Source organism: Dipodomys ordii, unplaced genomic scaffold, assembly GCF_000151885.1.
Source record: "Dipodomys ordii isolate 6190 unplaced genomic scaffold, Dord_2.0 Scaffold232, whole genome shotgun sequence".
NCBI classification, from domain to species: domain Eukaryota; kingdom Metazoa; phylum Chordata; class Mammalia; order Rodentia; family Heteromyidae; genus Dipodomys; species Dipodomys ordii.
In genome coordinates, this window is record NW_012267448.1 from 1,567,382 (window position 1) to 1,582,680 (window position 15,299).

Consider the following 15,299-nt stretch of genomic DNA (forward strand, 5'->3'; position numbering starts at 1 on the left):
TGAAAAGGGCCTTAAGCCTGATTCACAGCAATACTGCCAAACTGATAGTGAAAAGGAAGAAGCCCAAAGTCTGTCATCACTGGTCCTCATACATTTTCAAAAAAAAAAAAGACAATTTGTGGTATGTACAGGCTTCATAATTACTACTTGATTATTACAATGAACAACTTTGTGTAGCAGTCGGTCTATGACAACAGTGCTGTATTGATGGGTAGGAACGTTTTCTACCCGGTGGATGTCAAAGATCCTTTCTGGGCTGGGCCTCCACATTCACCGTTACACTGAATCCCGGAAGTCCCTGAGTGAAACAATGGTATTGTCCAACTCTACACATGGGAAGACAGGCTCCGGGGTGCTTTTCTCATCTAAGCTAGGCACACCGACAGAATATTGAGCAAAGGGAAAAGGAGGACACATCCTCCGTCCACCAAGCTCCGCCTTCACCCACTGGTTCACTGATCTATCACAGGAACAGAGGGTTGGCCACAGAGGATGTAGTCTCATTCCTATTGGCTAGGGCCTTGGAAAACATCATAATAAAACGTGCCGTGATTGATGGAAGAAGGCAGACCAATGAGGAGGTGTGTAGGGTCCTAAGTCCAGAATTTTCGGTTACTTGATGCAGACTGGTTGTGGCTCCTGCAGTGACGGCATCGAGAAACGCTGTGCTGATCATGCGGTGACCAGAACAACGGTGGCTCCAGCTGGACTTAGGGACATGGACACTTGCCATGAGATGTTTGGTCGGGAACAGAGTTTTGGAGCCATGGGTGGGAAGCGCTACAGTCTCCAAAGGGCCCGCCAAGGAGACCCCAGGGCACCCAACCTCGCCGGTGATTTGGGGCCTCCACAGATAGTTAGAGACCTCCTTGGGCCCCAAGGCAACAACATTGATTCAGGGCCCAAATTAGAGACGATATTGTCAGGAGGAGCTGAATTTCAGGGTGGCAGAGGAGAAGCTAGCTCCTTAGCCAAAGGGAGAAGGGATGCTCGGTACTTAGTGCTCCACTTCAATATTGAGGCTATGACGTTCAAGAATCACAGTACCTACCAGGTGGCCCAAGGCCAGGTCAGAATCCTGAAACAGGAAAGCTGTGCTGCAAACTTGTCTGCCAATTGGGCAGAAGCAGCCCCAGCCTCCAGGGGGAGAAACATGATGGTCTCTAGCCACATAGAAGCGAAACTGGCCTCTACTACTGGTGAGCAGCCCAGTAGGCCCAAGTTTCGCAGGGCCTGGGAGGAAAAGAAGACAGCCAGAGAAGCTAGCAGGATGGTCAGCCAGAAATCCCAATGGTCCTCCTCTGATAATGAGACTTCAGAAGAACATCACAGGAAATCATACATGAGTCCAAGGAGGAGGCAGTCCCATAGATGGAGTCACAGAGGCCAGGCTGAAACTGACAGCCCCAAGGAATCAGAAAGCACAACTGGAAACTCTGATGGCCAGAATGAAGATATTTTCTATTCTATGCCAGGCAATTTGCTGCCCTCTTCTCCCCAGGATCTAAAGACAATTAAAGAAAAGCAGAGGAGGTTGGAAGAAACTTCTTGTAAGATAAAACAAAGTGTGATCAAGAAATACCCAGAAGCTGCTGCCGCAGGTGACATGCTCATAGGCAGCTGTATAAAGAAAGTGACTGAGGAGCAGAAACTCCTAGAGAGGCCTTTAAGAGGCACACTGGGAAGAAACACTACTTCTTCAAGGCAGATGACAAAGATACCTCCCCTGGAAGCAGCTGCATTTCCCCTGATCTCGGGTGTTCCTCCATCTGGGGATTTGAAGGCACCATCTACTCTGCATCCTGGACAGAAGCAATATAAGCAAGGCAACACTTTGAAGAAATGTGGGGCTTGGCAGAGAAGGAAGTCCTACCCAGTGGCTAGAGAAGATGATGAGGCAAATAGAGATCCTGGTCTGCAGGCCCAGGTGAGTAAACCATCTTTCCCCTCTTCTCACCATGCACCTCCCTCCACCAGTGCACACATCTTTGCCCACATTCTCCCTGCTTTTTGTTCAGGGGTTGTTACTGGTGGTCCATAGGCTTAGGATGCCCAATCCAGGATGTTTGTTGTTTAGGGGATATCATGAGAGCACTTGGTAGGTGCCAGTCAGGGTTTTCCAGGCTCTGTGTATTTTCTGCCCTTCCAGACAAGGGCTCAGATAGAAGCAGGGCTGGCTGCTGATTTGAGTTTGGAGACTGCTTACAGTCTGAGCTGTGCAGCTTCAGTGTCTTATCAGTCTCCTAATGCCTCCCTCCCCAGCTCCTCTGCAAGCCCACCTGACATAAGCCTAGGGTTTTGGGCACTCCATGCTTCTATTTGGTCAGCTGTGCCTCCTGGCCTGAAGCTGCCAGAGGCAGAAAGTGCTGATTAAATGAGCTCACAATGGATGGAACTGCATGTAAACCGTCATATTAAGTGACTAAGCTAGACTCAGACAAATACTGCATGATACCTCAGATATGCAGAAGGTAGCTATAAAGCAAGTAAATGGACATGACCACAAATGTGAGGCCATTTGAGGGAACTGGTGGAAGGTGGGAAAGGAGGAAAGGAGGGCAGGGGAATGGGGAGAATGTGATGAAAGTACTTGGTAGTCAGAATGAATAGGTCACACTGATAACCATTTAAAATTGCAAAAGAGTTTTTGAAAGGGTTGTGCTAGGAGGAGGGATAAGTAGGATAACAATGAATTGAACATGATTGATGTATTTTATATGCATGTACAGAAGTATTGCAATAAACATTAATTTCTAATTAATATTAGAATAATCTTACTTCCTAGTTAATATTAATTTTTAATTAGCTAAAAAGGTGAATGAAAGGAATAATGTTTTTTAAAAGGGGAAAGAAATGAGCATCCCAGTTCCCCAATGTTTTCTCTTTTTATCTCAAACTGTAAATATATGTACTCAGGAAACAATTTTTCTGTTAGCCTCCAAAATATAGGTCATTTTACCAACAATTCAAGAGTGACTACTATACCAGAAACTCACCTGTTCAAATGAAGCAGGGAGATATCACACCCAAAGACCATGCAACTTCAGGTGAGTCTTGGGAGTCTGAGAGCAGAAATAACTGATGGGATTTATAGGAAGGGAACATGCATTTCTATCACTTCTGGAGAAGAAAGAGGACTTGGGCTTTTGTCTAAGATCCTGGGTATACATATGCAGTGCCCCCATAGGACACAGGGTGTGGGCAGGCCTTGTGTCAGGCAACCACATTGTACTGCAGATTGGGATTGTGCAGAAGGGTGATTAGTAACAGTGCTCAAACTCCAACCCAGAAATGAACTTTCAAGACAAGTCTTTTTTAGCATCCTACCCAGGGCCACAGTCTTAGGGGGTCTAAGCTAGGATGGCATTTGAGTACAAATAAAGGTAATCCCAGAGAGAGGAAGGATTGCTGGGCACAGTAGGTGCAAGTTTTTGCTAGCAGAGGGGAATGCTGCCTCACTTAATCTGCCAGAACTACATCACAGGGAAACTAGGAAGCTGGTATTTTGTGTTCTATTTCAGATTACCAGGAGCCACTTTTGGAGAAGTCACAACAGACATCTGGACAACATGGTTGTCCCCGGGTAATGTCTTCTCTAGCTCCTTGGAATACTGGCCGTAGCTAGATGGTAGTCTCTGTGTCCAAGTTTAACTGATATACATGCACAACTGACATACATACACCTCATGGAAAAAAGCAAAGCACCCTTCCTGTGAGTCTTGGACAGGACTTTAGGATATTGGGAGGTATAAGTCCTGGGAACAGTTCAGTGGATGAGAGGAGACCAATACATTAACCCTCTTTTTCTATTTCTCTTGTCTGCTGAGCTAGTGCCGGATGATGTATAGTGATATAGTGAAGCTCAAGGAACAATTAGGTATGATGGGCCCAGGGGAAGAGGCAAGGGTGGGACTAGAAAAATCTGGGTTTCTGGGAGCAGGTACCTGGGGCACAGCTAGCAACACTCTCCTGAGAGGAGAACCATGCAGGCCTGTCTTAGTATTCTATGTACTGACTGCTGAGGCATGTGCAAAGAGCAATGCATTGTCCAAACTGGGCTTAGAATCTGTCAACCAATGCCAGATAACTTATCTCAGGTTCTTTAGTAACATCTCCTTTACTTTCCCATGTAAGTACTGGTTGTTGTGAAATGTTTGGTATTTGTTGCCATATGTTTGATTTTTTTAAAAATCATATTTGGATGATTCTATCATGTTCCAAACTTGAGAACCACTGGTTCAGGTTGTTTGGTGTAAAAGATATTTCCATATTGAGTTCTGGTGCTGGCTTGGTAGGCAGTCCCAGAGCTGTTTGATAAAAGCAACTGGGGCGTCTATTGTCATGGTATTGGTCCCCTGGGGAAACACTTGGGAACTAGTACATGAAATTGCAACCCTAGATCTACCCTACACTACTCAATTATACTTCTTTATTTCAGTGGCTATTCAGACCTTCATTGAGAAGTTCCAGTTTCTTCAATGTAAGTTTTCTAGTCACCATACTCCATGCCACAGTTTTTTATTTTTATCCATTTGGCAATTTTGATGACTCAAGAAGACCTCTGTTTTGCTCTGACTCTACTCTGCTTGACAGGCTGAACCTGGCATCTTCATGTAAGACAAGCAATCAGTACCTGTGGAGCCCAGGAGTTGAGGCCTACCTACTTCTTTACAGTTTTCTCCAGCCAATTCTTCTCAACAACTTTGTTTCCCCCAACCCACCCCAGTTTCAAATTAAAGTGCATCTTATGATCTGTGCTCTCTCTCTCTCTCTGTGTCTCTATCTTGGGGTGGAAGTCATGGGAACAGGAGAAGGGTGGAGGGCTATGGGCACCACATCTCACAGCAGTGAAAGGACAGTGCCACTGGCATTGTAGGGCAGGCCTTCTTCCTGAGGGGTGTCTGGGTCCATTTCTGAGCAGGACCCCTGAACTCAGGCTTACTGTGGTATTCACAGTGGGTTCTGGATGGATTTGGCCTGGCAACACTAACTTGTTGCCCTCTGCAACACCCTTTTTTCCAGGAACTGATGAGCAACTTCCAGAGCTCCAGTAACCTCTGCCCTTCCTCCTGTTTTTTTCTCCTGTGCCAGTATTGGGGCTTGAATTCAGAGCCTAGGTACTACCCCTAGCTTTTTCACTTGAAGCTGACACTTTACCACTTGAGCCATATGTCCACTTCCCACATTTTGGTGGTTAATTATAGATAAGAGTCTCATGGACTTTCTTGCTCTTTCTGGCTTCAAACTGGCATCTCCATATCTCAGCCTCCTGAGTAGCTAGAATTATAGGTGTTAGCCCCTGTCACTTGGATTCTTCCTTTGATGCCTTTCTTCTCCCTTCTCACACTTCTTTTCTGCCTTGAGCAACCTTGATCTCTCCCAAAGTCCTCCATTGGTGATCTCTCCCATAGAATCATTTCAGCAGGTAATAGAAGGTACGGGTATGCTTCATTTCCCACAACTAGCACAAGTTCTCCTTCTGGAATCATTATCTAGCTCTGATGGTACCACAGAAAGATACTAAATTTAGCTAGAAATTGTGCATTGTTCTCAGTTTCTGCTGAGCCCTCACTTTGGAAACTCAGTTTCCCATACTTGATAATCTCATTTTCCATATTAATATAGAACCTGATCATATCCCATTAGGTGACAGATCAGTGGGAATATATGGGGAGTATAGGAGGTAGAAAATGGGGATACCAGGAACAGAGGGCTGGAGATAGTCATGAGTCTTTCCCAGAATCACTGGATCAACCTGGGTAAAATTGCCCCTCACCAGCCAGAATAGATGGCCAGGGAACAATATTGCCACATTCTCCAGGTCTTACACAATCAAACAGCCCTTTGCAGCCAGTCCACTCCATGGCCATAAGTTGAAAAGTGTCACTTTCTAATGATACATCCTATGTGCATGGATGGTCCCAGCTGTATACTGTTTTACATTCCTATGGCACAATTTAGACTGCCTCTAAAGGTCACAGGATATTTTTTTCTGAGATCCATGTTCTAGTGTCACCTTCACCACCAGACAGTTGAGATGGCTTCCTCATCTCTGGCTTCTGGCCTTGTTGGCTTGAAAGCCAGGACAAATTCATGTCTGCTGGTGGTGAATCAATGGAGATGATGGAGATGAGTCAAGTGGGAATTGTGCTAGCTTCCTTTCCAACAAGACTGGGTGTTTGTATACAGGAAATAAAGGAAGACAGAACATTCCAGATGTGTTCACCTGTGAAGTCTGGCTGTGTGTGCTCATGAATAAAATGTGTCCACCCTGAGGGAGAAAGCTTTGGTTCATGAGCTGTAACTAAGTCACAGGATCAGGCCCTTCCCTTGGCGATACAGAGTGAATGTCAACAGAGGACAAGCACGCTTAAGTGGCCTACCAAGACATGTACAACCCTTGATGACTAACTTCCTAAGTCCTTCATCCTTCCTTTGAACACAGGGTCTGAGGGTATTCAAGCTACACTGGCATGGTACTATTGATGTATAACAATGCATACCACAACCAGAAGTAAGGACTTAGCATCAGGGAAGAAAGACATTCTGTCACTCCCTTTATCTAAGAGGGAGACAGGAACCATCTTGAGACTTGGCCTATGGATTGAGATACTTTGTGAACCTAAAAGCAAGAATCTCTCATGTCTCAGGGAGATATAGGCACCTTAGTAAATAACTAAAAGGTGATCTTGATGAGGGAGAGGGCCAGATATGGTTCCACAGAAAAGTTTCAGTATCAGGCCACTGTGGCAGTAGTTAAGGGCAATTAGTGGTCAGAGGTCACACCCTTCCTGGCCAAGAATAACTCCTGTTTTTTTTAATTCAGGTAGAATCAAAGGATCAGTCTTCTGTGGGGCTTAGTCATTACTCTCCAGGGCCTGCCTCCTGGGTGCATGTGTAGAAGATGATGTGAGCCAGAGACCTGCCCCCAGACCTTCTGAATTCCACTATCCCCATAGCCTCTTCTTCTCCACAGGCAGGAGAACTGAGCATCAGGTCTGTAACTATGGAGACTGTAAGCACAGAGACCAATAAACAAATGATTTGACCTTAGATTCTCCATCAGTCAGTATATAACTTACTGCTGCCTCTGCTCCCCCAAGTCAAGTGCATTTTGGGGTTTCCCTGGCCTTGAATGCTTAATAGCCTTTATGGCAAAACCCAGGAAATGTGTTGAATAAATGGGAACCTACCCATCCCATAAACTGCAAAACTCCTTTTCCATAGGGAAGAGAAGCTTCCATAGTGGAAGCAGCCCAGAATCATATAACTGATGATGCTATAAGAGAATCTAATTTGTTTAACTCAATCTGAGAAATGCTGAGAATCAAGTTTATGAGTGAATGTTTGGACACTGAGCTATCACCCCAGGGTAATGGTTAAAAATAATCTCATGTGATCACTAAACTGCTCATTAGTATGCTGAGACTATTTCAGCCAAAATGAAAACTTCTATGTAATGACTTGGCTTCAGATGTATAAATCACAGTTTGGAAACACAAGTAAGCCAGGAGCTGGTGGCTGATGCTACTCAAGAGCCTGAAATCTCAGTATTGCAGTTAGAAGTTAGCCCAGGCAGGAAAATGCATAATACTGTTATCTCCAAAAAGCTGGAAGTGGAGCTGTGGCTCAATTAGTAGAGTACCAAACTTGAGTGAAAAAGCTAAGGACAGTTCCTAGGCCAAGTTCAAGTTCCAGTACTGGCATATGCATGCATGCATGCGTGCATGAATGAGTGTGCATATGCATACACACACATATATCTACACAAAAGGACAAACATATGTGGTATTACACCTGAAATTTTACTGCTACTGCTACTACTAATAGGACATGAGTAGACTTCTTGCAGGCATAAGTGGGAGTAAAGAAGGGGAAGGAAATGGTACTGGGTGGGGTGAAGGGAAACCAAAGGTGTTGAAATTACTTTTATGCAATTATCATGCTAAACCCCCTTGTATTATTAATGCATACTAATAAAAAATAATACACAAAAAGTTCAACACCAGTAGCTCCCACTTTTAATTCTAGCTATTCAGGAGGCTCAGACGTGATCATCTTAGTTTTGATTGCAGACAGGGAAAACAGATTCAAGAGACTCATATCTTCAATTAGACAGCAAAAGAACTGAAGTAGAAGTATGGTTCAAATAGTAGAGGGACAGCCATGAGTTAAAAAATCCAAATGAGAGCACAAGGCCCAGTCTTTATGCCCCAGGTCCATGTGAGTGTGCACATGTGTGCACACACATGCATGCACACACACAAATATACAGACAAAAAACAACAAAGAGAGGGAGGGAAGGATAAATCATTTGGGGTAAGATATTAATCATTAATAAAAGTAGTTAAAGGATGCACAAGGCTCATCACAATTTCCTCCAAAATCTTTTGGGGTCACAAATGCTGATGGCTCACACCTGTAATCCTAGTCACTTAAGAAGTTGAAATCCAAGGATCTTGTTTTGAAGTCAGCCTGAACAGCAAAGTTCATGAAACTCTTATCTCCAGTTAATCATGACATGCCCAAACTAAACCAAGATGATTTAAACCAAATTAATAGACCGATATCAAGCATCAAAATAGAAACAGTAGTAAGTGCCCTCCTAACCGAGAAAAGCCCAGGATCAGATGGATTTACAGCTGAATCTACAAGGCCTTTAAAGCAGAACTCACACCAACACTCCTCAGACTCTTCAATGAAATTCAAAGTGAAACTTCACTACCAAACATTTTCTATGAAGCCATCATAACCCTCATCCCAAAACCAGGCAGGGACTCATCAAAGAAAGAGAACTATAGACCCATTTCTTTGATGAACATCGATGCAAACTTCTCATTTTTTGCCCAAAGCTAGCACTCTACCAATTGACCCACAGCTCCACTTTCAGATTATTTTGGTAGTTAACTGGAGATAAGAGTCTCATGGACTTTCTTGCTCGGGCTGGCTTCAAATTGTGATTCTCACATCTCAACCTCCTGAGTACCTAGGATTACAGGAATGTACCACCAGTACTTGACTCTGAACTCATTGTTTCTATGGTGAGAAGACTTTGCTTTCCATTAGAGGAAATGGATAATAAGAAAATGTCGATGTGTGGTAGGCTCTTAAGCAGGGAGATGAGTCACCAGGCTTTGTTATAGGAAGCAGGTTTATTATGCTAGCACAAATGAAGAGGACTCATGCCCCTAAAACGTGAGTGCTGAGAACAAGGGTTTATGTTTTTTGTACCAATGCCCCTTTATTTACTATATGTTTACATAGTATTTCATTAGCTAATTTCCGGAGCTGAGAAGGTGGCTCAGTGGTAGAGTGCTTGCCTTGCATGCATGAGGCCCTGGGCTCGATTCCTCAGTACCACATAAACAGAAAAAGCTGGAAGTGGTGCTGTGGCTCAAATGGTAAGAATGCTAGCCTTGAGCTGGAGAGCTGAGGGACAGTGACCAGGCCCAGAGTTCAGGCCCACAACCAACAAAAACAAAAAAAATCTCATTAGCTAATTTCCAAGCATGCAAACTTTGCCAACATTGCTTAGGTGCTGCTTTGCATGTAGGGCTCAGCTCAGCCTTACCTCACATAGTTGGTTTATCCCAGTTCCTTTCCATCCCCTACATCATTCATCCTTTTGATGCTCAGGCCTGTTTAGGATTAAAGAACATCATCTTGACTTAGGGGTTTATATATTTTTAACATCACTATATGAGTAGCTGAATTTTTGTTTGCAGTAAGTGTCCATAAGACTGGAGGGTATCTTATAACCAGAGGTAAAAGGCGAGGAAGGAGTATACAAAGTAGTATTAAACCCACAATACTTATGAGGGATTTGATTCATCTAAAAGTTGAATTGCACCCTCCAAATAATTCCCTAAGGTTCCAACACTTCTAGGTTTGGATCAAGATGTAGGGATTTTTTTTGTCTGATAGGTGATCTCTTTTATGACTTTGTCGCTATTATTTATTTATAAACAACAGTTGCTTGGTGGTTTTCTAGACAGCATTGTACAACTTAGTAGGGCTAGTAGGGTGAGAGCTTTGGGGTTTTTGTTAGATATAATTTTTTTATTTTTTATATATTTTTAGTGTAAAGATACTCTACAGAGGGGTTACAGTTACATGAGTAAGATATTGAGCATTATTACACACTCCTTTGTTTTTCCTCTAACATCCCTTCCCTCCCTACCTCCCCAACTCCTCCACCCCCCCCCCAAAAGTTGTAAAGTTTATTTTCAACATGGTGTCTGGTACATCTCATTGCTACAATGGGTCAACCTGTATCCTTATTTCAGCATTTTGTTATTTTCCTTTCCCTCCCCAATTAGAAAAATGTATATACAAGATGCAGGGCACTGGAAACAAATACAGTAAAAACAGGGGTTATAGCTTTGGGAATAGCATTCAAAAGAAACAAAAAAAATCACATACTACATTATAAATACCGTAAAAACAACAGTAAGAAAGATAAAACCTATTGTGTCCTATCTTGGGGTTCATTTCACTTAGCATAAACTTATATGGTCATATGTATTTAGCTTTTTTGTACATAGATTTTGATGTTTTCTGCTCATCCTAGATATATACTAGTTATTGCAGATAACACTCATATGTATATTGGCGATTCTAATTTCCTCTTCAAAGAATTCTCTTTAAGACTTTAGCAGACTTATTTTGGGCAGTTGTTTCTTTGAGGATTTGTTGTTGGAGGATTTAACTTTTTAGGTTCTGAGTGTATTTTAGATATGAGACCCTTGTCCATTGTATGGCTAGTGAAGATCTTCTCCCAATCCGTGGGCTTTCTATTGATCTTGATGGCTATATCCTTTGCCACGCAGAAGCTCTGCAGTTTCATGCAATCCCATTTGTCCAAACTTTCCTTGATTTGTTGTGTTTCTGGGTCTTTATCAAGAAAATTTCAGCCTGTGTAAAGGAGCCCTAGAGGTTCTCCTATTCCTTCCTGTAATGTTTTTAGAGTGTCTGCTTTGACTTCGAGGTCTTGGATCCATTTGGAGTAGATTCTGGTGCAAGATGATATATAAGGATCTAGCTTTAGTATTCTACAAGTGATTAACCAATTTTGCCAGCACCATTTACTGAAGAGGCTCTTTCTTCCATTCTATTTTTTAGTTCTCTTATCAAAGATTAGGTGGCAATAGGTCTGTGGGTTCATTTCTGGGTTTTCAGTTCTATTCCATTGGTCCTGAGGTCTGTTCTTGTGCCAGTACCAAGCTGTTTTGGTTACTATGGCTTTGTAGTAGAGTTTGAAATTTGGTATTGATATTCCTCCATCTCTGTTCTTTGGGCTAAGGATTGTTTTTGCTGTTTGGGGTCTTTTATTGTTCCATATAAATTTTTGTGTTGCTTCTTCTATTTCATTGAAGAATAAGGTTGGAATATTGATAGGTATAGCTTTGAATTTGTAGATAGCCTTTGGCAGTATTGCCATTTCACGATGCTAATCCTCCCAATCCAGGAGCATGGGAGGTTTTTCCACTTCCTAAGTTCTGCTTTAATTTCCTTTATCAGGTTCTTTGTTTTCATCGTAGAGATCCTTCACTTCTTTAGTTAACTCTTGGGTATTTTATTTTTTATGGGGCTATTACAAAAGGAGTTGCTGTTCTGATTTCAGCTGTGCTCTTCTCATTGTTGGCATACAGGAAAGCCATTGATTTTTGAGGGTTAATTTTATACCCTGCTACATTGCCAAAGTTTCAAATCAGTTTGAGCTATTTGGGAGTGGAGTCCATGGGGTTCTTTAAGTACAAGATCATGTCATCTGCAAAGAGGGGGAGTTTTACCTCAACTTTCTTATTTGGATCCCCTTTATGTTTGCAGCTCATCTTATTTCTCTAGACAGGCATTCTAATACTAAATTGAAGAGAAGTAGAGACAGCAGACATCCTTGTGTCATTCCTGAATTTAGAGGAAATATCTTCAGCTTTTCACCATTAAGTATAATGTGGGCTGTAGGTTTGTCATACACAGCCTTTATTATACTGAGGAATGCTCCATGGATCCCTAGTTTTTCCAGAACTTTCATCATAAAGGGGTGTTGGATCTTGTCAAATGCTTTTTCTGCATCTGTTGAGATAATCATGTGGTTCTTATCCTTGCTCTTGTTGATGTGATGAATTATGTTATTTGATTTGTGTGGATTGTACCAGCTTTGCATCCCTGAAATTAATCCTGTTTGATCATGGAGTATGATTTTTATGATGAGCTGTTGAAATCTATTGGCCAAAATTTTGTTGAGAAGATTGCATCGATGTTCATCAAAGAAATGAGTCTATAGTTCTCTTTCTTTGATGAGTCCCTGGCTGGTTTTGGGATGAGGGTTATGATGGCTTCATAGAAAATGTTTGGTAGTGAAGTTTCACTTTGAATTTCATTGAAGAGTCTGAGGAGTATTGGTGTGAGTTCTGCTTTAAAGGCCTTGTAGATTCAGCTGTAAATCCATCTGGTCCTGGGCTTTTCTCGGTTAGGAGGGCACTTACTACTGTTTCTATTTTGATGCTTGATATCGGTCTATTAATTTGGTTTAAATCATCTTGGTTTAGTTTGGGCATGTCACTATTTGCTAGAAGGTTTGAGAAGTATTCCCTTATAATGTTCTGAATCGTGGTTGTTTCTGTAATGAAGTTTCCATTCTCATCTCTGAGTTTGTTTATTTGGGTATGTACTCTTCTTTTTCTGATAAGATTTGCTAAGGGTCTGTCAATTTTGTTAATTTTTCGAAGAACCAGCTCTTTGTTTTGTTGATACTTTCTATGCTTTTTACATTTTTTATTATTATTATCATTAAATAGCTGTACAAAGAAGTTTCCATTCTACAAAACAGTATATGAATACAAGGTGTCTGACAACTTTGTCAGCCATCACTCCTAACCCATTCCTTCTCTTACATTTTTCTTTTTTTAATTGAGATTAGGTGATTACATAAATTTCACATATTTCACAGAATTGTAGAATAGTGATACTTAGTTAAAGTCACAAACACATTTTAACTTTCAGAAGGCAAATTGTCATTATCATGGTCTATAAGGTTTGTGAATTCTATGAGCTTTGACAGTACAATTATTTCTTCCACATCAGGTGATGTTTACATTTCTTTCATTTTACATAGTGTAAGCTAGTCTCTCTTTTCCTGTCATTCCTGTCTATGTTTTTGTGGACTCTAATTCATTTAATTCTGATTTAATTTTAACTATTTGTTTCCATCTACTGGATTAGGGTTTAGCTTGTTTCTCTTTTTCAAGGAGCTTCAGGTGCCTCATTAAATGGTTGGTTTCAGATCTCTCCAATTTGTTGATGTAGGAACTCAGAGCTATAAACTTGCCTCTGAGTACTGCCTTTGCTGTGTCCTAGAGGAACTTTTGATTTGTGTGTTCATTTTTGTTAAATGTCATGAACATTTGAATTTCATTCTAGTCTCTTTCATGACCCACTGGTGGTTCAACAGTATGTTGTTCAGCCTCCATGTGTTACAGGATTTTCTTTGGTGGCTTTTGGTGTTGAAGTCTAATTTCATTCCCTTGTGGTCTGCGAGAATTCTGGGCATAATTTCAATGTTTCTGAATTTAGAAAAATTTGCTTTGTGACCTAAAATGTGGTCTATTTTGGAGAATGTTCTGTGTGCTGCTGGAAAGAAGGTGTATTCTTATGCTGCTGGGTGAAATATTTGGTAGATGTCTATTAAATCTAGTTGATCTGTGCAGTTGTTTTTTTCATATGTATGATAACTCTATTGAGATAAACCACATACATCAATTCATCTTTTTTATTGTGAAACTACCATACAGAGGAGTTACAATTACATGGGCAAGATAATGAGTACATTTCTTATCAAGCATTGTAGCCTCCTCCTTTGTTTTCCCTTCCCATCCCATCCTCCCCTGCCCCCCTACCCAATCCTCCCCGCCCCCCCCAACCAAAGTTGTAAACTTCGTTTTCGACATAACAACTTGTTCATCTCATTGTTGCAATGGGTCCACCTGTATCCCTATTTAAACGATTTGTTTTCCTCCTTCCCCTCCACAAATTATACCGACATCAAATACAGTGAAAGCAGGGGTTATACTGTGGGGGAGGGACATACAAAGCAACAAAGAAGTAATCTTATATATGTGTTAGAAACAATCGCATGAAAGATCTGTGCAGTTGTTTAGATCTGAGGTTTCTCTGTTGAGTTTTTGCCAGGTTGATCTACCCAGTGGAGATAGTGGTGTGTTAAAGTCCCCAACAATTCATGTCTTTGGATCTATGTGAGATTTGAAGGAAAGTAGTGTTACTTGGATAAATTTGGGTACTCCGTTACTTGCTGAATAGATGTTTAGAACAGCTCCCTTAATTAGTATGTAGCAACTTTCTTTATCTCTTCTCGCTAATTTTAATTTGAAGGCTCTTTTATCTGATATTAGGATTGCAATTCCCACCTGTCTATGGGGGCCATTTGTTTGGTAGATTTTATTCCAGCCTTTCACTTTCAGAATATGATTGTTTTTGTGGGAAAGGTGTGTCTCTTGAAGGCAGCAGATAGAAGTTTCTTGCTTTTTAATCCAGCTAGAGTCTATGTCGCTTAATTGGAGAGTTAAGTCCATTAATGTTGAGAGTTAGGATTAGGAGGTGTTTGGTAGTTCCTGCCATGTTATCCACCTTCTTGGGGGCTGGGCTAACTGGGTTCTTCCTATGATTCTTGGATTCTCTGTTTGGGGGATGTTTCTTGGCTTTTACGGTGCTCTTGTTGGTTTTCTATGTGTAGGACATCTTTAAGTATCATTTCTAGGGCTGGTTTGGTGGACATATATTGTTTCAATTTTTCTTTGTTGGGGATGGTTTTTATTTAACCTTCTGTATTCTTGGTTGATAGCTGTTTGTCTTTAGGACATGGTATATATCATTACAGGCTCTTCTTGCTTTCATGGTCTCTGCCAAGAATCTGAAGTTATTCTGATTGGTTTCCCTTTATAGGTGATTGATCTTTTCTCCCTGACAACTTTAAAAATACTTTCCTTTGTTTGAATTGATCCTGAGGGATCACAATGTGATGGTGAGATATCCTGTTCTGGTCGGATGTATTTGGGATTCTAAAGGCTTCTTCTATTTGAATTGCTTATCTTTTTGCATGTTTGGGAAGTTCTTTGCTAGGATCCCATTAAATAAATGTACTAGACTTTTCACCTTTGTCCCTAGGCCCTCCTCTACACTTATTAGCCTTAAGTTAGGCCTTTGGATGCTGTCTTCTAAATGTTGAATAGACCTCTCACATTTCTTAGATTTGTCTTGAATACTTGTGTGTACTTTCTCTG

General features: G+C 41.4%; 1 protein-coding gene across 1 annotated transcript in view; it reads left to right on the forward strand.

The window, feature by feature from the left end:
- Window positions 1-619: 619 nt before the first annotated feature.
- LOC106000650 (uncharacterized protein CXorf49 homolog) overlaps window positions 620-15,299 on the forward strand; it is a 37,096-nt gene continuing 22,416 nt past the window's right edge. The window contains exons 1-5 of the mRNA XM_013035936.1: window positions 620-1,927; window positions 2,936-3,047; window positions 3,522-3,583; window positions 3,832-3,940; window positions 4,439-4,480. Of these exons, the coding sequence (XP_012891390.1) occupies window positions 620-1,927; window positions 2,936-3,047; window positions 3,522-3,583; window positions 3,832-3,940; window positions 4,439-4,480 (1,633 nt within the window). The remainder of the gene's footprint in view (window positions 1,928-2,935; window positions 3,048-3,521; window positions 3,584-3,831; window positions 3,941-4,438; window positions 4,481-15,299) is intronic.